Raw genomic sequence first — 27,669 nt, 5'->3', positions numbered from 1 at the left:
AAGATGTTTGGAACATCCTACATGCCAAGTTCACCCAAAAACTTTGTACAATTGTACCTAGAACAGGGATCTCCAAACTATGGCCCTCCAGTTGTTGCGGAACTACACGTCCCATGAGGCATTGTAAAACTCTGACATTCACAGACATGACTGAGCATGATATACACACATACACATGTAGCACTGTCCCTGTAATACTTGCTGTGTGATGACTTCTTGGGTCTCCTCTGATTACCAGCAGACAGTCACTAAGGGACAGTTCACACATCCATCCTTACTCCCAGTTGCTCGTCACTCAATAAACAGTCCAGGGGACTGTTTTTTTTAATATTTATTGTGGAACTTGGATGGGAGAAGGGAAGAGTGGGATACTCCAACTTGAACTATTCACAATGGATAAGGACAACTATCACTTGGCCTCACCAGGTTATTTGTGGAAGCAGACACACTGCTTTAACCATACTGCCACTTGTATGGAAGATTTTAAGTCCTCTTGCTCTCTCTAGCAACAGACTTGATGCAACACATTATCTTCAGGACACTCTCTAGCATTCCCTTGACTGACACCGTTCCACTGACTCTTCTATCAGAAGGGGGTTGCCCTTTGACACAGATCTGTACTCATTGTAGGCAGAATCCAATCTTTTTCAGTGTCTTCCTTCCAGTCAGGTCTGCAGGACATTCGGGTTCAGCTCCTCTCTGACTGTCAGGCCCTCAGGTCAACCACCTACTTGCCGTGAAGAAGGAGTGTGTTTGCCCTCCCCCAGGCAGCAAGCACACTCGGAAACGCGTCGCATGCAGATGACATCATCCAGGTTCGACTATCCACCAAGCCTCGCTGTCAAGCAAATACACCGAGCCTACTTCCTGGTTCTAACCTTGCCGTACAAGCTGGCCACGGCGAAAGGATTTCCGCTCCAGCAGGACGGATGTCCATGACCGGATGATGTACACTTCTCCACACTGGAACCTTGTTTTATGGGCATGAATATATGCTTTCTAATGTAAGTGCATAATTTTATTCATTAAACCTGTTGCATAAAGTCTACACTTAGAGGCGCCTCTGTTTGTCTTTGTTTTAACCACCTGAGGCGGCATGGCAGTATCTACAGAGGAGGGGCAGCTGCTCCCTCCCTCCGGGACCCCGCTCTCCAGCTAAAAGACCCCAAACATATGTGCCTGTGGCATTTATACTGTATCCCAGCATGCACTAAGGCACTTTCCTCTGGCAATCACCAGGGCTGTAGTAAATACCTGTGCACCCATTTGTCAGGTTTCCTCCCACTGTCCAATATGTTTCCCTATTGGACCAGTGTGACACTTGAGAAAAGCTGTGCTGAACCTGAGCACCATGAGCAGACCTCACTAATAGATCCTGCTCTCTGGTAGGCAGAGAACAAAATAAATGTACCTGGCAATCTCTCTGGTAAGCAGAAAGACCCAAAACTATACTCTGTCTTCTAGTACCTACCTAGGAGGGTGCTACACATACAGTAAATATTCAGAGAGAAATGTAAAACAAGGAATGGCACCCTGCCCCATTTAAATCAAACTACAAATTTTCTTCAAAAACAATTTTGTAATATATAATTATTTTATTATTTTACGTTTTAATGTAAGCTTGCCTTTTTTCACCTATAAATTAAACCAGGAGTGCTGACTTAACAGGTCTGGCATTTCTTGTCGCTCTCTGTTTATCTATTTTTTATACTGTGTATCTCTTTCTTAATATATGTGTGTATAGTTCAGAATAAGGATGGTTTTCACTGGGAAATATAAATATGTATGTATGTATCTAACTCATATAGTTGTCAAAGGAACAGACTGTTATATTCATTTCAAAAGACTCTTTTTTTTTTCTATACTTTGACCATCTGTGCCCAGTCTACAAAGTGAATCACCTGTCTGATTAATTGGAGCTAGAGAAGTTTCTGTTTATTCCACCTTCCTAACCCACCTAGGTTAGTTAGTTAGCCTATCTCTCTGTACTAGATTGAATATAGAATCTCCACAGTGTAAAGGGTGATGCAGCTGGCACCTATGCAGTGGGTGTAGCATGGACAAAATCCACTGACAGTAGGGACTTGAAGATGAGGGAGCTATTATAACAATCTCTTCAGTGGATGAAGGATTGGTTTATCTGTTTTTCTTTTTTGGATAGGAACCATTAGGCCTCTACTTGCATCAAACTCCTATCATTACCCACCCCCACAGGTCCACTTCAATTACATTTAAAAAAATTAATAATCTAAAAAAAAACAAAATACCAAAAAGATGATGAAACAAAAAATCCCAGCACACTGGATTTCAGAATGTTATATTTGAGTAGTTAATAAACAAGGGTCAGATCCAATATCGCACATGTAGTGACTTGTGTGGAGCAGGTGTTAGAGTGTCAGTCATTGACCTCAGGGTCCTTGAGTTGCAGACCTGTGCTAGTTTAAATTTGGATCTCCCTGGTTTTACAATACAGGAGTAGCTCTTCACACAGGGTGAGATGATTCTTTATGTTGCAAAGTCCATTGTTTATTATATATACTGTATCTCATTTTTAACTCCTGCTAATAAATCTGAGAGAACTGCACTGCTGACAAAATGTGACTAAAGTGACAACAGAGGTAATTTTTGGCTAATCTCTTTCCGTGCACATATTGGAGTAGTTGCCCTCATTGAAGGTTCTTACTTTTGAACCTTTAGGTTTAGAAAATGAACATAAGTGGGGCAGCTTTTGCTATTTTTCCTTATTTGATAAATGTAAAGAAAAAGGGGTTTGAATAAGCCCCTTTTTATAAATGGGATAGTGATAGGCATAGCTTAGCATTTAGGAGCCATCTTAGCGGGTTATTAGTGTGAGGGAAGCTGTTGCTGGGTCAGAATAGGTAAACAGGTTTGTGTTAGGTCAGAATAAGCCCCAATCTGAATCAGCCTCCCCTGTAGCTAGGGAGATTAGGTAGGTAACCGGTTTTCCCTTGCTTTTCTCCCGCCTTCAGAGCTCGCCTGAGTGATATTTAAGGGGGCTCAGAATGAGAGGATTTCACTTCACCTCAAGATCTCAGCTGTTCTGTTTCCCTTCCCCCCTCCACTTTTGTTTGTCGCGGCCAGTTTTTACTTGTAGGGTCACCTTTGCGTAGTGCAAAGGGGGACGATATTGACATGTTATAAAGTTATTTATGATATATTCTTGTGTTTGGATAATTCTTTGATGATTATATTTATTTGTTCAACCTGGATCGTAGTGGTTGGGTTATTTTAATGTTATTGATGTTTTCAAGTTAATTAAACCAGTATTAAACGGCAGCGGCCTTTTTAAATCCAAGTTTAGTGTGTAGTGTCATCATTTTATAGATAAGTTAAATAATATAAGAAAAGTCCTGTCTACTATCCCATAAATAATGCTTTGAGAACATACCCAGACTTCAGGGTTCATTCACTAAAGGCAAACAGACAAAGTGCAGTTGCTCCAGAGCTTGGAAAATGAGGGAAAGCTTCACTTTGCAAAAAATACCCAATCACGTGCAAGGAAAATAAAAAGAAACAGCAATTTTGTTTGCACATGATTGGATGATGGAAGTCAGCAGAGCTTCTGCTCATTTACTAAGTTCTAGAGCAACTGCACTTTGCAAAGTGCACAGTCTTTTTACCTTTAGTAAATCAACCCCTCCATGTTTGTACATATGGCTTGTGACCTCTGCCATCAGACTATATGTGTTATACAGTCTGGGGTTAGGAATAGCGAAATAGTGCATACTCTCTCTCACAAGAGGCTACTACTGACTTCTCAAACCTGTGTGAGTCAGGGGTTAGGTAAGGTAAGGATGATCCATTTGCTTCTGCTTTAGCCAAGACACCTTAGTTAGGTTAATAGAACACTTCCATAAAAATAAATAACAAAACAACAACACCTTGGATTTTCTAAATCCAAAACCCAGAGGAGAGCAAAAACTCTATTCTAGTCCAAAAAGCCCCAAAGGCAGTCATTTAACCACTTGCCGACTGCCTAACGCCGATCTACTTCGGCAGTCAGCCCCTCACAGGCAAAGCTAGCCTGTGAGGGTCTAGGGAGCGAGCGCGCGCCGCCGGAGGCGCGCTCCCGCGCAGTCACGCACCCCTCCGCGCGTGTGACCGGCGGACCCGATGTCCGCCGGTCACTCTGCGATCGTCAGGGGAGAGGGAGAAAGTCAGGCGGCTAATGTAAACAAGCTGCCTGTCATTCTCCCCTGTGTATGAAGGATGATCATACGGTTCTACTATGTAGAACCGTTGATCACTGTTCATACATCTGAAGCCACAGCCAATCACAGTAGAAAGCATGCCCCTTGGGGACACACATAGCCCCTCCCTTTCAAAAAAAGTTAACCCCTTCACTGCCAGTGTATTTTTACAGTAACAGTGCATATGTATAGCACTGATTACTGTAGAAATGTCACTGGTAACCCCAAAAGTGTCAAAAATGTCAGTCAAGGGTCCGATCTGTCCACCGCAAGGTCGCAGTACCGCAAAAAAAATCGCAGATCGCCGCCATTACGCGTTAAAAAAAACAACAAAAATGACAAAAATCTTTCCCTTTGTTAGTAAACGCGATAACTTTTGCGCAAACCAATCAAAATACGCTTTTTGCGATTTTTTTTTACCAAACATAGGTAGCATAAAACAAATTGGCCGAAAATGTTAAAAAATTTTGATTTTTACATTTTTTTGGGGGGGAATTTCATATAAAAAAATGTGAAAAATATTGCTATTTTTGCAAAATTTACGCTCTTTTTTTGTTTATAGCGCATGATCAAAAAATCGCACAGGTGATCAAATACCACCAAAAGAAAGCTCTGTTTGTGGAAAAAAAGGACGCCAAATTCGTTTAGGTACAGCGTCGCACGACCGTGCAATTGTCCGTTAAAGTCACGCAGTGCCGAATCACAAAATACCCCCTGGTCAGCAAGGGGGTAAAATCTTCCGGGGCTTAAGTGGTTAACTGTTTAGATTAACTTTCTTTAATGCTATTACCTATGAATAGTAGTAGCCATCTGTTTAAAAATCATATAAGTGATAGTGATGCGCTATTCATAATGATATAAAAATCAACCATAATTCTCATCAAAAATATACTCCTAAAAAATCAAACTGTGATTGCAAATTCTATAATACCAAGACAAATATAAATAAATAAACGTGAAGTGACAAAATAAAACCAAGGGCAGTGAATCCAAATGGCTATAAAGTGTATCAGAGTTCATATATCTTTAAGTTCATAAAGTGCTTCTTAGTGACATCCTCATGTGGTATACATGACTTAAAAACAATTGGTGCAATGCTTCTTTTTTTAGGTTGATTGTGCTCTAATGTGCCAAAATCCATCCACCAAAAAAATCACCTTTGTGTGCCATGGCCATTCACCTGCAGCACAAAGGGTATGTGTAATACCCTGAGGTATTTGTGCAACGGCTGCAGGGCAAAGCGACATACAGTAGATGTATGCCGCGGCCTACTTCTGGGTTAAGGGCGCGTACATGCACGCACCCTAAACTCAGGTCCCACTGAGATTGTACACAGCAGGAGCCTGTCAGCAAGTCACGGCCAGTGATTCCCGGCAGGGAGCTGCTTATCAGCTGAGAGCAATCACAGCCCAGGGCTCTGTGTTGGTAAACAATACAGAGCTCTGTACCAAGGGAGTGATCTGTTAGTTTCCCATCCCTGCAGAAACAGAGAGATCTGTAGTAAAAACAGCAACTTTACACACATTACACATTGTTAGGCACACTTTTACCCTTGATTGCCCTAGATGTTAGCCAGTGTCATTAGTACAGTGACAGTGTGTAATATTATCACTGATCATTGTATTAATGTCACTGGTGATGTCAGTGGTAGTTAGTCAGTTTCCCCCAGCGTCAGTTAGTGTCAGATTGACTGCCACACTATCACAGTCCCCCAAGTTCCAGTATATATACCAAGTCCCACCACCAGGGGAATTCTTCCTTCTCTATCATATATAGGGATGCGGCACTATTATCAAGGACTCTGCTGAGGCCAAACATTTCCACAGTATATATACCATAGTTTGTAGACGCAATAACCTTCACGCAAACCAATCAATATACACTATTTGGGATTATTTAAAATTAAAAACATGTAGCATTTTGGCTAAAATATATGAAGAAACTTTGATTTAAAAAAAAAAAATTGGATATATTTTACAGCAGAAAGTAAAAAATATTTTTTTTCAAAATGTTTGGTCTTTTTTCGTTTATATCACAAAAAAAAAAAGCTCTATTTGTGTGGAACAAATTATATAAGTTTTGTTTGGGTACAACTTTGTATGACTGCCAAATTACCAGTTAAGGTAGCGCCGTGCCACACAAAATGGCCTGGTCATGAAAGGGGTAAAATCTTCCTGAGCTCAAGTGGTTAAAACAATTACAGTTAATACAGTTTACATAAAAATAGTAAATTTTATCTTATACTCTGTCCTATTTACTATGACACTAAAATTAGATGTCAGGTGCAAAGCATTGAAAAATTATTTACAAGTGAAATAAAGGTTTTTTTTTCCAATTTTGTACATTTTTAACGTGACAATAGCGAAAAAAAAAAAAAAATGAAATATAAAAAGTAAAAAAATAAAATAAGAAAAAAAAAACAGGAAAATAAAAGCTAGAGAATGAGATGATTAGAGCTGCCTAGCGTTAAATAAAGGTCAATAACAGTTTAAATTGGAACACATGTTATAAAAAGAAAAACTTGCAAAGTTCATTTAAATGAGATCATTCCTTTTATCTGCAGAATAATAAATCCAAATGTTGTTATACTCTATTTCTCAGACAATTCCAGATATTTTCTGTAAGTGTCAATTTACACAACGGCTGCTACAGCCACTTTTCTGATGCACATCGATTTAAAATCACAGCCAGAAACTGCCTGTAATAGCAGCCAGCGAGCAGCATTGGGAGTAGTTTGTAGAAGTTACACCCATTAAGGGCTCGTGCACATGCTTATTTGATTTTTTTTAAGCATACGTGTTTTGTTCACAAGCCCTCCCCTTAGCTAATTTTTCCTTTTTTTTTGTGTGCGTTTTCACGCTTTTTTATTTAGCTTTTTCACGCATTTTTGCGCTTTTTCTGGTGTTTTGGGCACTTAGGCATATTTTCTGCTCTAAAGCTCCTCTCAAAAAAGCGAGTTCGGTGGGTTTTTTCTGCCTGTAAGAGCATATGTCTGTAAACTCCCGAAAAAGCCATAGTGTGCATGGACAGTCCAGGGCCGTCTTTAATATTGATTGGACCCTGGGCAAATATTTTTTTGGGCCCTCCCAAACCCACTTATCAATTATTTGCAGGCAGTGGGGGCTCAAGGGGCAGCTGCATTGGGCCCCACAACAATGACTGGGCCCAGGGCAGCTGCCCCTTTTGACCTGTGTTAAAGACGGCCCTAATGGACACATTGGCTAACATGGAGGGGAGTTTCCATGCAGAAAAAAATGAGAGCGCAAAAAAGATCAAAAGCCTGTAGGAGCAGCTGCTTTGAGATGCCGTGTGCATGAGCCCTAACACTGATATTTCTATAGGGTGTATCTACCAAGTCCTAGAACTGGTTAAAGCAAACCACATGAGTTTAAAGGAGAAGTACAACCAAATCTCATTTGGCTATACTTCTCCTGTGGATCACAGGTGTGCAGTTTATTCTGCACTCTTGTGACTCATTTTCAGCTGAAGCCCGCTGTCGGCTGACATCAGGCTGGGGAAATACAGCAACTATATGGCTGGGATCCACCCAGAGCCCTGGACCGGCACCTGGCTCAGGCTTCTAGCGAGCCTCTTAGCTCCGGCATAGCCCAGCGCTCCAGTGAGCACGAGGTGGGGGGGGCAGAGCAGACAGCGGTGACCAACAGTCACCAGCTCTCTGCTCACAGAGCACTGAGCAATCAGTGTTGTTTAATTGCTCAGTTCCTGGCTTTAGAGCCGGAGGGGGACAGATGCAGCACCCACCTAGGTAAGTATGATTTCTAAAAATAAATACCACCCCATACTCTCTTTTAAGAGATGGAATATTTATGTATTTATACTACAAACGTAGGTATATTATTCCACCACTGTCTTGGAATAAGCTGTGAAACCTACTCAATAATATATAACACACAACATGTATAAAAAAAGAATGAGATCCAGGATCACAGCTAAATCACTAAATTGGGCATGAGGTCTGGTGCCTGCCTCCCATGTCTTCCTTTTGGTCTGTGAGCTTGCTCATTTATTTTTTGGTCCAACAACGTGGTATGAGAGACAGGAGTGCTGGGCCAAACTGCAGACTTCATTGATTCATTTTGTAAGCCACTCCGCAAACTGTTGGTGCTATAAAAACCCTGTATAATAATAAAATAGTAATAAAAAAAAATAGTGATAACATAAAAAGGTACTCCTCAGGTTTTGGGGTTTTTGTAAAAAAAAAAAAAAAAAACCTTCAGTTATGTGCAGGTGTTTTTTAAATGTAGTACCAGTTTACCCAGTTGTAGCAAGTATTCATAGAAATATTACCAAGCTAAACAGTTTGTCTACCTCCAGTGATACCAGCTGCTTTCAGGATCTGAATGATGGCTAATGACATTCCAGCACCCAGCACAGCAAAAGTCTTTGCACCAAGCCAAGTTAGAAATGAAAGCAAACAATGTCCCAGGAGTGAATCCAAGACAGCAAATATATCCTGGCACTGCTGGCTGTGATACTAACCTGCTAGAACTGGCTGTACCCTGTGATACTTTGTAGCAGCAAGCAATTCTGGAACAGGTAATCAGCTGTGTATAAAATGACATCACACTGCCTAATGATGGAAAAAATGTATATTTTCCATTGTTTTGGTTCTAAGGACCCTTTCACACTGAGGAGTTTTTCAAGCGCTTTTGTGTTAAAGAAAAGCGCCTGAAAAGCTAAAGAAAAATGCTTCCCTTTAAAATCAATGACTGTGTTCACACTGGGGCGCTGCCCTTCTGTCGCGGTGAAAAAAATCCTGCTTGCAGCATCTTTTTTGCACCAAAAAATGCACCTTCCCATTGAAATCAATGGAAAACGCAGTAAAACCATGGCAAAAACTGAACTCTGGGCAAAATAAAAATTGTACTGTAACACATGAGATGCAGGCTGTAGTTTTACTACCTGTTGATTCTGTCAGCAAGTCTGTTATTTTTCAACTTTCTTTAACATAGCAAGCTGTCCAGCAAAAATGGCAGCTAAAGGGTTGAGATTTACTACATAGCACTGGCAGGGGTGCCCACAATGCTCAGCATATATTTGTTTATTTAAATACTTCTGGACCGCCCACCGTTTATTTACTGCAGCAGGGCGGCCCGCCTGCACAAAGCGATGTATTTGTACGTCGCTTCTTCTTCCTGGTATTGGGGAACGCGCATGCGCTATCGGCAACCAGCTCCTGCTGTGATTGGACACAGCTGGAGCCAACCAGCGGGTCCAGCAAACGCGATGTCTGCCGGGACCCGCCGAGCTTTTCCGAGAGAGGAAGAATGGCAGTCTGCCTATGTAAATAAGGCATATCGCTGTTCTGTCAGGGGAGAAGATAGAGATCTTGTGTTCTTGCTAAACAGGAACATGAATCTCTGTTTTCCCCCAGTCAGACCATTCCGCACAGTTAGTAAGCACCCCCTAGGGACACATTTAATCCTTTAATCACCTCTGATGTTAACCCCTTCCCTGCCAGTGTCAGTACAGTAGCAGTGCATATTTTTAGCACTGATCACTATAATAATGTTACCGGTTCCCAAAAAAGTGTCAGTTAGATGTCTGATTTGTCGCCGCAATGTCACAATCGCCACCATTACTAGTAAAAAAATTAATAAATAAATAAAAATGCCACAAAGAGGCGATAACTTTTTTCAGAGGTGATAACTTTTGCGCAAACCAATCAATATACGCTTATTGGGATTTTTTTTTTTTTTACAAAAAGCATGTAGCAGAATACATATTGGTCTAAAGTGATACAATGTTTTACATATTTTTTATTGGATGTGTTTTATAGCAAAAAGTAAAAAATATATATATTTTTTTTTATTCAAAACTGTCGCTCTTTTTCTGTTTATAACACATAAAATAAAAACAGCAGAGGTGATCAAATACCATCAAAATAAAGTTCTATTTGTGGGGAAAAAAGGACATCAATTGTATTTGGGTACAACATTGTACGACTGCACAATTGTCAGTTAAAATATCGCAAGGTAGTATTGCAAATGGCCTGGTCATTAAGAGGGTAAAACCTTCCAGGGCTTAAGTGGTTATAAAGGCACTTTTTTTTTTTTTTACCTTTTTTTTATTAAAAGCAAAAAATGTCTGTAGAGGCACACAACACAGCTCAGCAGGGAGCCCGCAGGAGTGCTGCCATAGCACATGGCTTAGAAGAAAAAGTAGCAGACAGCGCTGGCTGGGGAGCAATACCACTGCCCAGAACAGGTAAGTATAACATTATTTTTTTATTTTAATAAAAAAATTGCAACTTTAATATCACTTTAAAACATTTATCCCAAAAGGAAAAAACACAATTTTTCTAGTTGCTAATCAGTCACTTATGTAAAGTCCATCTGAATTTACTAAATCTAACATCACTGTTTTTTTATAGGTTGACAATGCTGCTGTCCAAGGGTGGCTAGGTTGCTCATCCATAGACAAAGAGGACAATTAAGTGTAACCACCTGCATCGCAAGTTGAAAAAAAACAAAGTTAAAAGAAGAAAACTAATGCAGCCACCACATGTAATGATTGGTAAGCTGAAATAAAATTTTTGTTTTCATGTTAATGACTTTAAAGATATTATGAAGTCTATTCTACAGTATCTGCTCTTCTACCCTATTACCGTATGTCTGGTTATATGGTGGCATGTGTGTGTATCAGAGCCCCTGATATGTGAATGGTAAGGGGGGGGGGGGGGGACGCAAGAAATCAACGCTCCTGGAACTGTCAGTTTCTGAAAAAAACTTCTGTAGGCTCTACAGTGGTGGTGTTTGGCAGAGTGGGTAAATATTTTCTTCTTCTTCTTTTCTTTCTTTTTTTTTTTTTTTACAGGTACAGCAGTTATTTACATTTTATAATTTTTATGTTTTGTGACAGTCACTTTACTGCTTAGTAAACCACTTCAGCTCTGGAAGGTTTTACCCCCTTAATGACCAAGCCATTTTTTGCAATTCGGCACTGCGTTATTTTAACAAAAAATTGCGACGCTGTACCCAAATACAATTGATGTCCTTTTTTTCCCCACAAATAGAGCTTTCTTTTGGGGGTATTTGATCACCTCTGCGATTTTTAGATTTCGTGCTATAAACAAAAAAAGAGCGACAATTTAAAAAAAAAAAGCCATATTTTTTTACTTTCTGCTATAAAACATTCCCAATAAAAAAAGGTAAAAAATCTAATTCAGTTTAGGCCAATTTGTATTCCACTACATAAGTTATAGCGTTTACAAACTACAGGATAGATTTTTGGACTTTTTATTTAATTTTTTTGCTTCTATTAGTAATGGCAGCGATTAGCGATTTTTAACGGGAATGTGACATTGCAGTAGACAGATCGGACCCCTAACTGACATTTTTGACATTTCTGACATTTTTGACACTTTTTGGGGACCAGTATTATTACTACAGTAATCAGTGCTAAATAATATGCACTGTTACTGTATAAATGACATTGGCAGGGGAGGGGTTAACACTGGGGGTGATCAAAGGGGTTAATGTATGCCTATTGGTGCTTACTCACTGTGGGGGGGGGGGGGGGGGCGGTTTGTGACAGGCACACAGATATCAGGGTTTCAGCTTAGCTGAAACTTCTGATCTCTCCCTGCCTGTGTGACAGAAGACTAGTCTGCTTTGTTTACATAAGCAGGCGAGTCTTCTGTCAGTATCTCTGACGATTGTGGGAGGCCGGCGGCAACCGCCGCCGCTCCTCCCGCGGCCCGTCTCCCACTGTGTCTAAACACAGTGGGAGCGTGGCTCCAGCGGCACGCGAGCACCGCGTGCACAAAATCACGTAGATCTACGTGATTTTGCGCAGCCGCGCCACCCTGCCGCAGTATATCTGCGGTGGGCGGTCGGCAACTGGTTAAGATAATAACCTTCTGGAGTATACCAGTTACTGTATGTCAATATAAAATCTAAAATATATACTCTTACCATAAACCCATGCCTTTTATTCATTCTATGATTCTCTGCCTTATTGCAGGACAACAGTATACCTGATCCATCATTATTTAGGGCCAGTTCACACTGTAGCGATGCTAGACATCGCATGCGATTCGCAAACTGTATGGCTGAATTTGCATTACAATTGGACCAAACTCCTGCAGTGCTCTTTTTTGTCCGCATCAGAATCAGATCACATGGGTGTGAACACCCATTCGATCCGTTTCCTATCCAAATTCACAGTTCACACTGCGATCTGCGAACCGATCAGGAGGTGTCATTAACTTTCTATTGGCACCCACAGCGGTTCGCAGAAGGCAGTGTGAGCTGCCTGCGATTCAAGTGCGATGCAGGAATCTGCACTGGATTTGCAGGGCTTCCCTCATTGCACCAGTGTGAACCGACCCTTACTGTATGGTCTTCAATATACTGCACTATGGCTTTGTTATGCAAAATAATACAATTATGGGCTCCTGCCTTTTTCAGATTTTGTGTGTACAGTTATTTATATACTTACCACTGGATGAAGATAGACAGCATGCTGGTCTGAGGAATTCCTTTCCATACTACAATAAAACAAATATGAGAAGGAAAATGGGATATGATCAGACACTGGAAGCATAAAAAAGAAATCTCAGTTTAAATTCTACTATACATTTCTTGCATCCATATGTTTACATTTCTTAAAGTGTAACTCTAGACAAGACATTTTCCATAGAGGTGGAAAGGGTTAGACATTCTGTTAAGATTTCTATGCTTTCCCCATTCTGACATTAACATTAGTGACCAGAATTACTCAAACAAAGAGTGTGGGGAAATTCCACAGCATTGTGCCTAAAATAAGAGTTGAGGGGACATCTTCCTATGGGGACACATGTTCCAAGGCCAACTGTCTGAGAGGGATATTCCCTTTATTTTTGGAGATTTTCACTAATTTCTTGTTGAATCTCAGTGATAGGGGATGAAGGGGAATTTCACAGACAGAAAAAAAAGAAAGAAAAAATGGTAGGTGTTTTGACCCTTCCTTGCTTCCTCCAAAACTAAAATTGTGTTGGCTTTACATAAGCTGTCAACGTAACAGTGAAACAATCCAGCAGATCTGCAAGATATCAGTTCCTATCTTAACAATGTTTATGGAGCCACCCCGCTGACGAAGTCTATGACGCAACGCGTACGGGGGAGGAGCCTGCACGTCATCACGTCGATTCCCGGAGACCACAGGCAGCATTTGATGCTATGATAAGTCCGCACTGCTGAAGTGCTTTGTAATGTAAGTGCAATTTCACCATTTATGATTTAATAAATAGACTTAAAATCAGAGAGCACTAGATCTTGCTTTTATTTTTCCACACCGATGCCATATAAATCTGGAGGGAGTATCAGGAGGCAGTGATGGGAAGGCAAACCAGACTGCAGTGATTATCCCAGAGTGTGTATTGACTCTCAGGAGTCTGTTCCTAAGGTGAGCTGCTAATCTGTCACTAGTCACTAGGAGCACCTGGAGTGAAGCATGCAGCACTTTTGATCACGTTTATGGATGAAGATTTTTGATTTTTTTTCAGTCACTATTTTCACTGAGGATTGGGACTATTAATATTATTGATTTTATAATCACGGCTCAGAAATTGATTTATCACTTTAGTATCACAGTTGATGGACTGATTTAGAGTTATTGTGATAATATTTTGTACACAAAACATATTAATTTATTTATCTCCAATGAAAGACTTGTTGAAGGTTTTGCCAAGATAGCTTGATATCTCTTTAGCATTCTAAGGAATGAGGAAGATGATTTAAAGTTTTCAAATCAGATTCACCAAGGTAAAGGGCCAAAGAAATCTTGAGAGTCGATACAAGAAGAGTGGTTTAATGCAAAAAGGCCTTTAAACAGCTATAGCTAAAGTTTACCTGGTATAGACAGATCACAATTTGGCCAGTTCAGCCGCCAGGCTGAACAAAAAAAGCAAAAAACTAAAAAACTATCTTTCTATCGCCAGCTTTAGAATTATCTTCTAAAATTTTTGTGTTGATTTATGGAAGAACTGATAATCTTTGTAAGAACACTGGAGGAGTTTGAGCAGTTTGGACAAAGTACTAAAATGACCTCATGAAGAGCAACAACAAGAAACAGCTATAGCTAAAGTTTACCTACCACCTGTTCTAACCTATGCTTATCCTGCTTGGCCCTACAAATTACATGTCAGTAGTGGGGGGTTTGGGGGAATGTTGTATCAAGAACATAATGGTTATCTAAGCCCCACTGCATACGATGGTCATTCTCACCCTGCTGCAGTTCTTGGTCTTGAAAAACGCAGTGGTGGGCAAACTGAATAATTAATTGCATGGGGCAGAGTTCAAAGTCAAGACAAACAACAACCTACTTACTTACTTTCTCACTATTACCAAGTTAGACACCATTAAACAATGATGGCTGGCAGTTTTTCCATGTCATGAAGTTGAGTATTAGGCCTGTAGGGTGATATAGATTGAGGCCATTTCGATTACTGCGATAGAGTCTTCAAGCTTGACTGTAACCTGACTCAGAGCCTTAGTAAAAAGGAACTAAGGAGGGATCAACTGGAAGACTCCCTCTGCTATCTAACTTTGAAACCTCTTGAAAGTTGCTGACAAGGGCTTCTGCTGACTAAATCTTCAAACCATGTTGATTCATAGTGAGTGGAATCAGCTCTAAAATAGGAGGAAAGTTCAAAACTAACAGAACCGTGACCCACACTGTGTTTGTGGGCTTCCATCAGTATATGGCTTCCTCCAGTCTTGAACATAGGTGCCAGATATTCTAGCTGCCCCTCATACAAAACTAGATGAAACTTAGCTTGTAGAGAACTGGAATCTTTATTTGAACAAACTCACACAGAATTTTACAGGATGGACATCCCCCTCCTGATCAGGTTACCCCACCAGGTCTGCTGTCTGATTACATTATCATATGCAGATTAAATTGTATACAGATATATAATTAACCTGAACTAATTATCTAAAGAACAACCAACACAAACAGTATTCTCCTTTTTCTACCCGTAACTAATAGATGACAATGATTTAATCAACCTGAGACAATTAACTAGTAGACTGCCATCCTCAAGCTCATGGAGTACAATACACATTATCATAAGTGTAAACACAGGACCCACATTAGATAACAGGTGAGTAAATCAGCATATTCCATGATGTGTGGAAGACAGGTGGTTGAGCTGATGATATTAGCATCTGCTATGAGTTTTACTGTCTTGGGGAGACATGGACTTGAATCCAAAGTAACATTACTCCAAGGGCCCCTTACATAGCATCTGTCTTTCATTCCCAGTGATGGTGAGTACCGTCACAAAAACAAATCTTAGGCTCGGTTCACACTGATGCGATGCGGGAAGGCTGCGAATTCGCAGCCTGTTCCCGCATCGCACACGCACCCCCGGCAGTTCACACTGCCATATGCGATCCGCTGGGGGTGTCAATGTAATCTTAACGACACCCCCAGTTTGATCGCATATCGCAGTGCGATCGTGCAGTTCGCACAGGATCGGATCGCACAAGTGTGAACCGCTGTGCGATCCGATCCTGATGCGGCAGCAAAAATGCCTCCTGTGCGTGTTTGCTGCGGGTGCGATGCGAATTTAGCCATACAAACTGTATGGCTAAACTCGCACCGCACAGCTGATCGCATGTAATGTCGGAGCAGTGCGCTCCGACATGACATGCGAACCCCGCACACGCACAAGTGTGAACCGGGGCTTAGTATTATTTTACTGAAAGGGTAATTGATGTTTGAAATAGAATAGAAGAAAAAAAATGGAGCAGATTGACGGCCCACTTGGATTTTTCTTCTGCCATCACTTCTATGTCTTTCACTTTTTGCTTTTAACACAACACTCTTTGGAGTGTAGAAGTATCTGATGGAAACACACACAAATACTATGCAGCTAGTTTACAGGTTGAGATGTGCACCAAGGACCCTAGAGCTATAAAGCTAGAGTGATAACCACTAAATAACTGTTCTGCCCAAGCTTTTCTGATAAAAGATCAAAAAATCTATTGTAGCAAGTGTCTTGGTGGAAAAGTTCTTCATCCATTACAGTCTACTCCATATAGTCACACTGCTATGATATTATTTCACTTACTTTGACTAGGGATGAGTGATTCTGGCTAAATTGATTTTGCCGCAATGTTGCTGATTTTGCTGTCAGCAACATTTCTCTGAAGCAGAAATTCTTAGTTTTACTAATTTAAAAGCTAAGGAGAAATATGCTCTAGTCTTTTTTCTTTATTTTGAAAGTTGCTATAGTTTTTTTTTTTTGTGATTGTTTTTTTTCCTTTTTTATGTTTTTAATGTTGTTTGTGTATTGTTGCTTTATTTTTTTGTTTTACTATTTTCTCCGGTGTTTTTTTTTTCCCTTTGTTAAAAAATTCAAAAATGAAAGGATGGGTTTACCTTTGGGAACATGTTACATGTTCCACCCATTTTTAGGGTGGAACATGTAACATTATCCCAATGCTGCAACTGCTGCTCGATCCCCGAATCTTCTGTGACAGCAGTATGGGGAGAAGTTCCCCAAACTAGCTGTCACTTTTTGAAATTTGCTGTGTATGAACTACAAGCTTCGACATCCTTTTCGGCTGTTGGCTTGTAGAGCTCAATAAACGACAAGTAATTGATTCTCCTTGTCAGATTGTATCTACCTGCCTGTGCGGAATGTATGGACACACAGATACACTGACAAATCTGCAGGAGACTAAAAAAATTTAACAATAAATGCAAAATTTTTTGCCTGCAAAAAAAAAAGGGATTTATTATTTATTTCTAAAAAGTGAACTTATCATTTAACCTAATAAAGATCCAAACAAGTCCAGGATAGTTGAAAACGGCTTCTGAACCCCAAGGATCTATTTAAAGCTGCGTTACTTTAACTGACAATTGCACGGTTGTGCAACGCTGTCCCCAAATAAAATTGATGTCCTTTTTTTTCCACAAATAGAGTTTTCTTTTGGTGGTATTTGTTCACCTCTGCAATTTTTATATTTTGCACTATAAACAAAAAAAGAGAAACAATTCTGAAAAATAAAACAATATTTTTTACTTTCTCCTATATAACATTCCCAATAAAAATAAATTAAAAATCAAAATTTTTCATCATTTTTGGCCAATTTGTATTCTGACACATATTTTTGGTAAACAAAATTCCAATAAGTGCATATTGATTGGTTTGCGCAAAAGTTATGGCGTCTACAAACTAGGGGAAAGATTTATGTCATTTTTATTCATTTATTTTTTTTACTAGTAATTGCAGCGATCAGTGATTTTTAGCGTGACTGCGACATTCCGGCGGACCGATCAGACACCTGACATTTGACACTTTTGGGGGAACCAGTGACATTACTACAGTAATCAGTGCTAAAAATATGCACTGTTACTGTACTAATGACACTGGCAGGGAAGGGGTTAACACCAGGGGCAATCAAAGGGTTAAATGTATGCCTAGGGGGTGTTTTCTAACTGTGAGGGGATAGGCTTATGGAATCAACACAGGGACCTGTGTTCCTAAATAGGCCCTGTGTTGATTGCTGACAGAACAACGGTCTGCTGTGTTTATAACGGCAGACCGCCGTTCTGTCTCCCTGGGGAGTGAACGTGAGTGCCCAGTGGCGATAGCGGGCGCCGGCCCCGCATATCAGCTTTCCCTCTTGCGAATCGCCGGGCGACGTCTAGGTATGGTGATTTGTGCAGCCGAGCGACCTTGTTGCAGTATATCTGCGGCAGGTGGTCAGCAAGAGGGTAAAGAAATGAATCTAAAGGTGAGTGCAGGCATATCAAAATTCTGCTGAACCAGACGAATTTCCATCTGAGTGCGGTTTTCCCTGTTTGACAGAGGTCGAACGGGACTGTTTTAAAACTTTAATTCGATCAGTGCAGCAGCCAATTGGCTGCAGCACTGATCAGTGTATTTTCACAGTAGAGGAGTCTCCAGTGTCAGAATACAATAGGACATTGTTTTAAAATTAAGAAATATCGGCAAGAGATACAATAATATATTAAAGAGATTACAGGAGAAGAGATACCAAATAAACCATTGGTATGTTTATTCCATAAAACAAATAGTACAAAAAAAACAATATAAGGGCACCTTGGTACCACATTTAATAAATGCAGCGAAAGGACTGATACCAAAAAAAGTGTTAGACCCAGGGTAGCCCACCATAAAAGAATGGTTTGAAAGAATAGATTATGTTTATAAAATTGAAATTCTCTGTAGTAGAGAAGAGGATTGTGTAGAAGGACTTAACAGCATATGGAAAAAATTGATGGATTTTAGGAAAACTAGGAAATATACAGTGACATGGGTAGAGTAGATAGAGGGAGGAGGAGAGGTAGAAAAGATTAGGGGGGGGGGGGGTGGGATTGGCACTAGGGGAAGGAGGGAGGAAAGGGAGTAGGGAAAGAGGGGGAAATTAAATATGTAATGGAATGTTTATGGTTGACATCTGTAATTTTTATCAATGGAAAATTAGATAAAGTATTATATTAATTAAATAAAAAAAAGAATATAATAGGACAGCGGGGAGAATTCCTCTATCCACCTCAACTGTGTAGATGAGGAAATCTTTTTGTTTTTTCATTCAAGCCGCCAACTAAACAGAAAAAAACTAAGCGTGTATACCCAGCTTTAGTGTAAAACTCACCCATAGTAACCAATCAGGGTTCGTCTTTGTTATCATATACAGTACATCTTCATAATTAATTAATGAATCCAGAAGGCCAATTGATCGCCATAGACAACTTCTCCATTTTTGTGGGGAACTTTTTTCTGCACTTTCTCTAAATAGGTCACTTTGTGTAAAGTGTTACACCAGTGAATTCCAGTAATGTAATTCTTCTATCCACCAGACTTCTATTCAGTATACTTGTGTTTATGTTGTCTAAAATCACATGTTGGGTTTTCTTGATTCACACAAGTTATTTATGCAGAGCGCAGGCACCACCTACTGTTCTTTTCTGGTATAGCTTCAACTGTTCTGCAATAATTACATATTGTAAACTCACAGAATGTGTTAAATAAAGTTGTTAGGAACATTCTGGGCATTCTGGGTAGAATTTCTAAAGGAAGTGAACCAGTCACCATTTTGAGAAGATACAGCAGGGCAGCAAGGCATATTTCCTCAATCTCTCGCTATCACCCCTGAGAGAGCTTAGAAGTGAGTTTTTGTTATCCCATCCTGTATTATAGATCATTGTTTCTTTGTTGTATGCAAATTTGTACTGATTGATGTTTATTTTTATCAATTTGTAGTTTCACCTGGCTTGTTCTAATACATTTGAGATCAAAGAAATATAGTATCTGAAGTTTATGGAGCAGAAAGGTCTAGCTTTCTGTCCTAGAGACAGAACAGTAACTGCGGTGATAAAAAAATGACTGGAATTGAAATTGGCAATAGCTGTGTTTCCAGTAGGATATTTAACCCTAATGAGGTATTTACAAGGTACTAAGAGCCAAATACAAAACTGAATGAATGCTGCCCATGTTTTAGGCATAAAGCATGACAACTGCCTTTATCTTCTTTACTTTTGTTATCTTTACTAATGCAACATTGGTTATGGTAAAGCATACAGTATAAGAATAACATTTATAAAAAAAATAATAGCCCATATCTGGGCAGAAGCTTGAAATACAAGCAGCAGTCCACCACTGCTTACCAGTAGATTGTATAGGCTGTCAATAAGGAATAACAGAATTGGTTCCCCAGATGTTAACATTGGATAATATGAAAGTTAGTTCAAAGCAGGTCCCTTGGGAATAGTAAAAGTGTATAGCAAGAATCAACACCACGTGTTATCTTTCTCCATGCCCAAAATACATGAAACAATGTTCAATATACAGAATACAAACATTACCCCACAACACAGATATAAATATGTAAACTATGATTCCCAATTTAGCACACTGACAATAGCATTGTATAGCAAGGCACCTGCAGATTGATTATGTTCCTATAAATTGCTGATTTACAGCACTTTTAAATAAAATAAACTGTCCAGCTCTTTCACAATCAGTATGAGCCTGTGCTTTGTATATTTGTATTCCATTACTAAATATAGTACACTATCATTTCATTTATTTAAAGCAGCCTTTCTCAAACTTTTTATCCTGGGGGGACCCTTGAAATATTTTACAGAAACCCCTCTTAAAATATATTATGCCATGTGTTTGCGGTATATTAGCATGATCACTAAATTGTAGAACATTTTAAATATAAGAATGAATAACATAACATACCTAGCATATTTGATACACAATGTGGTTGATTTACTAAAACTGGAGAGTGCAAAATCGGGTACAGCTGTGCATGGTAGCCAATCAGCTTCTAACTTCAGCTTTTTCAATTAAGTTTTGACAAAAAAACCTGGAAGCTGATTGGTTTTTATGCAGAGCTGCACCAGATTTTGCACTCTCCAGTTTTACTAAATCAACCCCAATGTTTAATCCTCCTTCACTATACAAACATATATACAGTAATAAACTTGAAATGAAATAATAATAATAATAACAGAAAATTAATGCGGACAGCAAAAATGTGGCGTCCCCCTTATTAGTTGCCAGTGTAAACATGTCTTGTATTGGTGGTTAGCATAGGAAGGAGATTCATCCAACATTGCTTATTGTTCAAGGAATCTCCTTGCATCCTCAAGAGGAACCCTGGTTGAGGATTTCTGCAATAAAATGAATATTACTAGCATATGTTTTAAGTAATAGTTGATAAAGTTATAATGATTTAAGTATAAATTCCGCACAATAAGTAGATATTTGTTACCTTATACTGTGTTATTGACAGAGGCTGGATTAGTGAATTTGAGTGGTGTCAAATGGCAATAGCAAATCTCATATCTTTTCTAACATCAATCTGGAATGAAGAGCTCCAAAGGAGAAGAACACAATCCGAATTTTGTAGACGGAGACTGAAACGGACATTCACCTAGAAGACCCGATCCTGGAGAACATGCAACATGTCCCTGTCAATCAAAAGGTCCCACGCTGGCAGTCACTTCAAAAATTGTCACTATTTTTATCTCAACACATCCACCCTTGACAGAAAAAGAGTTGTTTGCTCTGTCATTTCCCAGACAGAAATGAAATAACTGGGCTGGCACTGATATCGCTGTTTTAGGGTGAGACTGGGACAGAAATTTGAACTTATGCTAGCTAGCACAGGTTTAATCAGGTTCAGGATTAAAAGTCTGCTTGGTAAAGGTTACACACGACGTGGAACGGCACTTTGAATGCGCTATGTAATCATACCTCCCAAAGTTCTGAGATGAATAAGAGGGACACATTTTGGCACAAAATACAGTATGTGGGCAGAGGACATATTCTTGTCACACTCCTATTATACGGACCATGAAAAGCAGTATGCCAAAAATGATTGCTTAAATCCAAAAGTGCTATTTTTATAATTGCCTCTTTTTTTTTTATATACCTGCTTTTCAAAACAACAAGCACAATCATTTAGAGGACGATTGAAAGGTCTATCAAACACTTTATAAAAATTAAAGAGGAGTTCCGGCTGTGGAAAAAAAAAATTAAAAATCAGCAGCTACAAATACTGTAGCTGCTGAGGAACAAATACTGTAGCTGCTGACTTTTAGTCTCAATCCACACTAGCGCGACTTGTCAGGCAACTTGTCAGCCTGACAAGTCGCGCTCCCTCGCGGTCCATTGACTGCTACAGGACCCGTTCTAATAGGAGCGACACAAGTCGCTCCGACTTAGAAAAAGGGTCCTGTACTACTTTGGGGCGACCTAGGAGTAACTTGCATAGACTTCCATTATGTGAAGTCCATGCAAGTCGCTCCGAAGTCGTGGTGCATGGGAATGCACAAGTCGCCCCCGAAGTAGTAAGGAGTCGTGCCGCCCCAGTGTGAACCGAGTCAGCATGTATAGAAACCTACCTTCCAAGGGAGCCAGCGATGTCAGCACCCCAGCTTATTTTCAGATTGGCTACCAGGTGTTGCCGCCACCATTCACTGTAAGAGAAACCGGCAAAGAAGCCTTTCAGCTTCACAGCCGGCTCCCTACTGCGCATGCGCAAAGTGCGCTGTGCGTTCTGATTGGCTCGGTGGTGGGGGAAGGAGAAACTGGACGGAAATTCCAAGGGACGGCTCCGCGGCACTGTGTCCCGGAAGTGGGGAAGGTAACCTGTCAAAAAGAGGTACCCGTTCCCTCCTCTCCCCTGAAAGGTGCCAAATGTGACACTGGAGGGGGAGGGGAAGCAAATGAGCAGAAGTTGTACTTTTGGGTGGAACTCCACTTTAAGTAGTATATTTTTATAAAGATATATTCTTCAAACAAAATGGGGCAAAGGGACGTATGAATTTGATTTTATTTGAGGAACAAAAAAAATTAGATTTGGGAGCTATGATGCAGTAAGCATTTTTTTAACAGCATCATGGACAAGTCTTTTTAACCACTTCAGCCCCGGGAGGTTTATCCACTTCCTGACCAGGCCATTTTTTGCGAAACAGCACTGTGAAATTTTAACAGACAATTGCGTGGTTGTGCGACACTGCACCCAAATAAAATGTAAGTCCATTTTCCCCACAAATGGAGCTTTATTTTGGTGGTAATTGATCGACTCTGCAGTTTCTATTATTTGCGCTATAAACAAAAAAAGGCCAACAATTTTGAAAAAAAAAAAACAATATTTTTTACATTCTGCTAAAAAAAAAGAATTTCTTCCTATATTTATGCCAATATATATTTTGCTACATATTTTTGGTAAAAAAAAATCCCAATTAGTGTATATTAATAGGTTTGGGCAAAAGTTATACCGTCTACAAACTATGGGATATTTTTATGGAATGTTTATTTATTTTTTTGCTGGTAATGGCAGCGGTCAGCAGCTTATAGGGAGACTATGACATTACAGCAGACAAATCGGAACATTGAGGGACACTTTTGACAGTTTTTGGGGAACCAGTGATACCAATACAGTGATCGGTGCTAAAAAATATGCAGTGTCACAGTACTAATGACACTGGCTGGAAAGGGGTTAACATCAGGGGCGATTAAAGGGTTAAATGTATTCTAGGGAGTGCTTACTCACTGCTGGGGTTGTGTTTGTACTGTGGGAAGGCAGAGATCTGTGTTCCTGCTTAACAGAAACACAGGATCACTACCTTGCCTTCTCACAGAACGGCAGTATGCCTTGTTAAGTAGACTGCCATTCTGCTTCTCTCGCTCCTGCTGTGTCCAATTACAGCTGAAGCACGTCCCCGGCTTGCACGCTCCTGACCTGGAAGTGCAGAATTACGAACGGGTACGTGATCCTGCACAGTAGAGCCACCTTGTTGTCATATATATACAGTATACGGTCGGCAAGTGGTTAAAGAAACAAAATATATCTGAGCGCCACAAATTGAAAGGGTTACTTAATTAATTTTTAATATTCGCAGCAGATTCGCTCATCCATCCATTCATGTCCCTATACTTTATTTTGTTTAGAAATCATTTTGGAAAACACCCCTTAGCATATCTAGCTGTGGCCATTTTGAGTAAGGGCAGATGATTCCTGTAGTATTTACTTCCTGAAATTGTTCTTTCCTTAGCTCAGGCATGCATGGAGGAGGGTGCACATTATGAAAGACTTACCCTCAAACAAAGCCCTCCAGTGGCACGCTATCCCCACTGCAGAGGCTTCCATCTTCACTCGGTCTTCCTTCTGGGTTAGTGGGCTGCAGCCGCTTAATTGGCCGTGCCGTAATGATGTCAATCCCGCGCCCACACCAGCTGCTGCTCTCTTAAATATCTCCTAAACACTGAACATTTAGGAGATATTCATTTTACCTACACGTAAGCTTTATTATGAGCTTACCTGTAGCTTGATATAACAAAGTGGAATTTACCACCAATGGCCTAGGCCAGTGGTTCTCAACTCCGGTCCTCAGGACCCACTAACGGGCCAGGTTTGCAAGATAACTGAAATACATCCCAGGTGATATAATTTGCTGCTCAGTGATTGCAGTACTCTAGTCTGCATCTCCCCAAGGTAATACTTAAATCTGGCCTGTTAGTGGGTCCTGAGGACTGGAGTTGAGAACCACTGGCGTAGGCCACAAACCAAGAAGCAACTGAAGAAATGTTAAAAAAGGTTAAAACAAGAAATTATATTATACTTAACATTATTATACCTAAAGGAGTACAAAAAGGTTATTTTGACTGAGAGAGTTTAGTTCTGCTTTAACTGCTTGCCGACCGCTGCAAGTACATATACTGCGGCGGTCAGCCCCGGCCAGGCAAAGTGACGTAAATATACTTCACTAGCCTGTCACCTGCTTGTGAGCCAATAGCGGGCGAGCGCGCGCCCGCTGAGGCGTGCGCCCGCCCCGGCTCTTTCACTAAGGAGTCAGTGCGTGTGACCAGACCCGATGTCCGCCGGTCACACGGCGATCGTCGGTAGAGAGGGAGAAAGGCAGGTGGCTAATGTAAACAAGCCGCCTGTCATTCTCCCCTGTGTAAAAATGGAGATCAGACGGTTCTACTATGTAGGACCATTGATCTCTGTTTTTACAGTAGTAGCCATGTCCCATCACAGTTAGAAGCACGCCCCTAGGACACACTTAACCCCTCCCTCTCCAATACAGTTAACCCCTTCCCTGCCAGTGTCATTTTTACAGTAACAGTGCATATGTATAGCACTGATTACTGCAGTAATGTCACTGGTAGCCCCAAAAGTGTTAAAAATGTCAGTCAAGGCTCCGATCTGTCCGCCGCGATGTCGCAGTCCCGCAAAAAAAAAAAAACGCAAATTGCCGCCATTATTTGTTAAAAAAAAAAACCAAAAATGACAAAAATCTTTCCCTTTATTAGTAAACGCGATAACTTTTGCGCAAACCAATCAAAATACGCTTTTTGCAATTTTTTTTACCAAACATATGTAGCATAAAACAAATTGGCCGAAAATGTTAAAAAATTTTGATTTTTACATTTTTGGGGGGGGGGGGGGAATTTCATATAAAAAAATGTGAAAAATATTGTTATTTTTGCAATATTTACGCTCTTTTTTTGTTTATAGCGCATGATCAAAAAAATCGCACAGGTGATCAAATACCACCAAAAGAAAGCTCTGTTTGTGGGAAAAAAGGACGTCAAATTTGTTTAGGTACAGCGTCGCACGACCGCGCAATTGTCCGTTAAAGTCACGCAGTAAAAAAACGCAAAAAACCCCCTGGTCAGGAAGGGGGTAAAATCTTCCGGGGCTTAAGTGGTTAAAGTGTATTTCCACTTTTGCAGCCAAATTGAGATATCACTTACTTGATATTTGTTACATGTTCCCAATAATACAGCACAATTTTAAACCTTTTTTAAAAAATTGCTGATTACATTTTAAGTGCGTTTTACTTGCTTACATGCCCTTCCTGCTTTGTATTGTTAAAAAGGGGGCTGTAGAGTAATGTTTAACATTATTTACCATGTTTTTATTATGAGCTGTGGTCTGTGTGGGCACAAAAACACTCTCCAGAAATTTTTAAAATCAGAACTGAAAAAGGTAAGAAATAGTATAAAAAAAAAAAGGTATGCTATGTAAAAGGGAACACATAACAAACATATTTGGTTTTTCTCAAATCTGACTGCAAAAGTGGGAATACACTTAGTAACACCTTGTGCAAGCTTTTCTAGAAAATGAAGAATGGTGATTTGTAATGAAAAACAATTGGCAGTGAGCCATTTATTTCATAACTGAGATGAAAAAGCAGTTGTATGCAGTAATCCCTAGCAGCCAATCTACCTTCAGGTTTTAGCTGTAGAGTATATTTAGACTGTCGAAAGCTAACTTATGCTCATTCAATGTCTATTATTACATGCCACTGTTACTAGCACTTCGCTGTTAAAGTGGATCTAACCCTATCATTTAGTTTTCTGAAGCACTGTATCTTAAACATTTTAACACTTTCCATCTCAATGCTGCTGATTTCTTCCGGTCTTTTCCAGCCACTTTCTGTCTATACGCATTAGCTGCAAATCATTGTTCTCTGTGTATATTGCTTCGCTTAAAAGTGCATAATATAACATATGTAAACAAATTAAAAACATATGTGAACAAATGAAGCATTGTATGAATACAAATATAGTATCTCAAACAATCCTGGTATTATGATCAACTAAGGTTCAGTTAAAACCAGAATTACGTGTTGATGCTTTCGCATCCGAAATCGCCAGCCATTTTTTTGTCTATTAGGTCACTGGGGAGCCCTTATGCAGTGAAGGTTGAAGGCTCGGTAGTTTGGAAGATAGCTTTTCCTCTGTATTATATATGCAAGGCTGCTGCGTCATGCAGCTTGACATCTGGTGAGTGTGGAGTGGTGTTGGCTAAGGCGACACCCTGGGTTCAGCACTTTTCTTTGATGGTGGAAGTGTAGAGAATATAACAACAAGACTTGGTTTTAACAGGACTTTATCTGATCATAATGCAAGGATTGTTTGGAAGAGTAACTTATTCACTCCAGGGGTGGACTATAATATTTTCACTTTGGGGATGCTATATTATTAATATTCATACAAAACTTAATTTGTTCACATATGTTTTTATTTTGTTCACATATTTTATATTATGCGCTTTTGAACATTCCATTATGCACAGAGTCTACATTGAAGGTTTGTATATTGACCCTTTATGTCAGCTGCCAGTAAGTTGTCTTTCTCTAGCGGTGACTTTTTTTACTTTTTTGAAATCATTATTCTGGACTGACTTTCATATAGCCTCCATCCGGGGGGGGGGGGGGTCTTGTGACAGGGCGAAACCACAGGGCACAATTAGGAGACAGTTGTCACCCCATAACAGGTAGTGTCTGGACAAGAACTTTCATGGAAGGATAACCTAGTATTTTTAATGAGATTCTCATAAATAAAAAGAATAAAACAACTGCAGAATTACATTAGCATTTTAAAGCTTATGTGAGTGTTGCACCCTCCTAATGTAGGATGCTAGGAAAACTTAGCTTTTTGGCTACTTTTGTAGTCAAGGGAGCAGTGGTTGTTTGCTCTGGTCTGTTAAAGGTTTCACAGGCTGGGAGTTTGACTGCATCCCCCTGCTTATGGAAGACGTTTCCAAAATATGGGCCTGGGAGAGGCAAATGACCAGCCTGAATATTTATCATGCCTTAGCCAATCCCTGGAGGGGATTGTCCAGAAGGTGGCTGGGGAGGCGATAAAAGGTCTGGAACTCCGGAGAGATTGATGAGAATCATGTGATTTTAGTGTTTGGGTTTAAATCTACTTCAGGGGGAATATTTATAAAGCAGTGAGCGTGGCATTCACCAAATATTCACTGCAGTTAAATCTTCCTGACACATGTGTTTTAAATTGGAGGCAATGAAAAACACCCTGTAAATGTTTTGTGAAGTGTTCTCTAAAAATCTACGAATGCGTTTATTGTAAATACTGCAAATGCTATTTTTAATGCTAAATATTTTAAAATACTTTTGCCAAAGTACAATATTATTTTGCTGC

General features: G+C 39.9%; 1 protein-coding gene across 1 annotated transcript in view; it reads right to left on the bottom strand.

Annotated features, from left to right (window-relative positions):
- The window catches only part of ATP1B4 (ATPase Na+/K+ transporting family member beta 4), a 72,653-nt gene extending 51,409 nt beyond the window's left edge, over positions 1–21,244 (bottom strand). The window contains exons 1-2 of the mRNA XM_082263637.1: positions 20,978–21,244; positions 12,675–12,723 (exon numbers count right to left, since the gene is read on the bottom strand). Coding sequence (XP_082119763.1) covers positions 12,675–12,722 — 48 coding nt within the window. The 5' untranslated portion in view covers position 12,723; positions 20,978–21,244. The remainder of the gene's footprint in view (positions 1–12,674; positions 12,724–20,977) is intronic.
- Between the last annotated feature and the right edge of the window lie 6,425 nt (positions 21,245–27,669).

The sequence above is a fragment of the Pelophylax lessonae genome (genome assembly GCF_965119305.1).
Source record: "Pelophylax lessonae genome assembly, chromosome: 7".
Classification (NCBI taxonomy): domain Eukaryota; kingdom Metazoa; phylum Chordata; class Amphibia; order Anura; family Ranidae; genus Pelophylax; species Pelophylax lessonae.
Note: the sequence above shows the minus strand (reverse complement) of the source record. Positions and strands in the feature narration are given on the sequence as shown.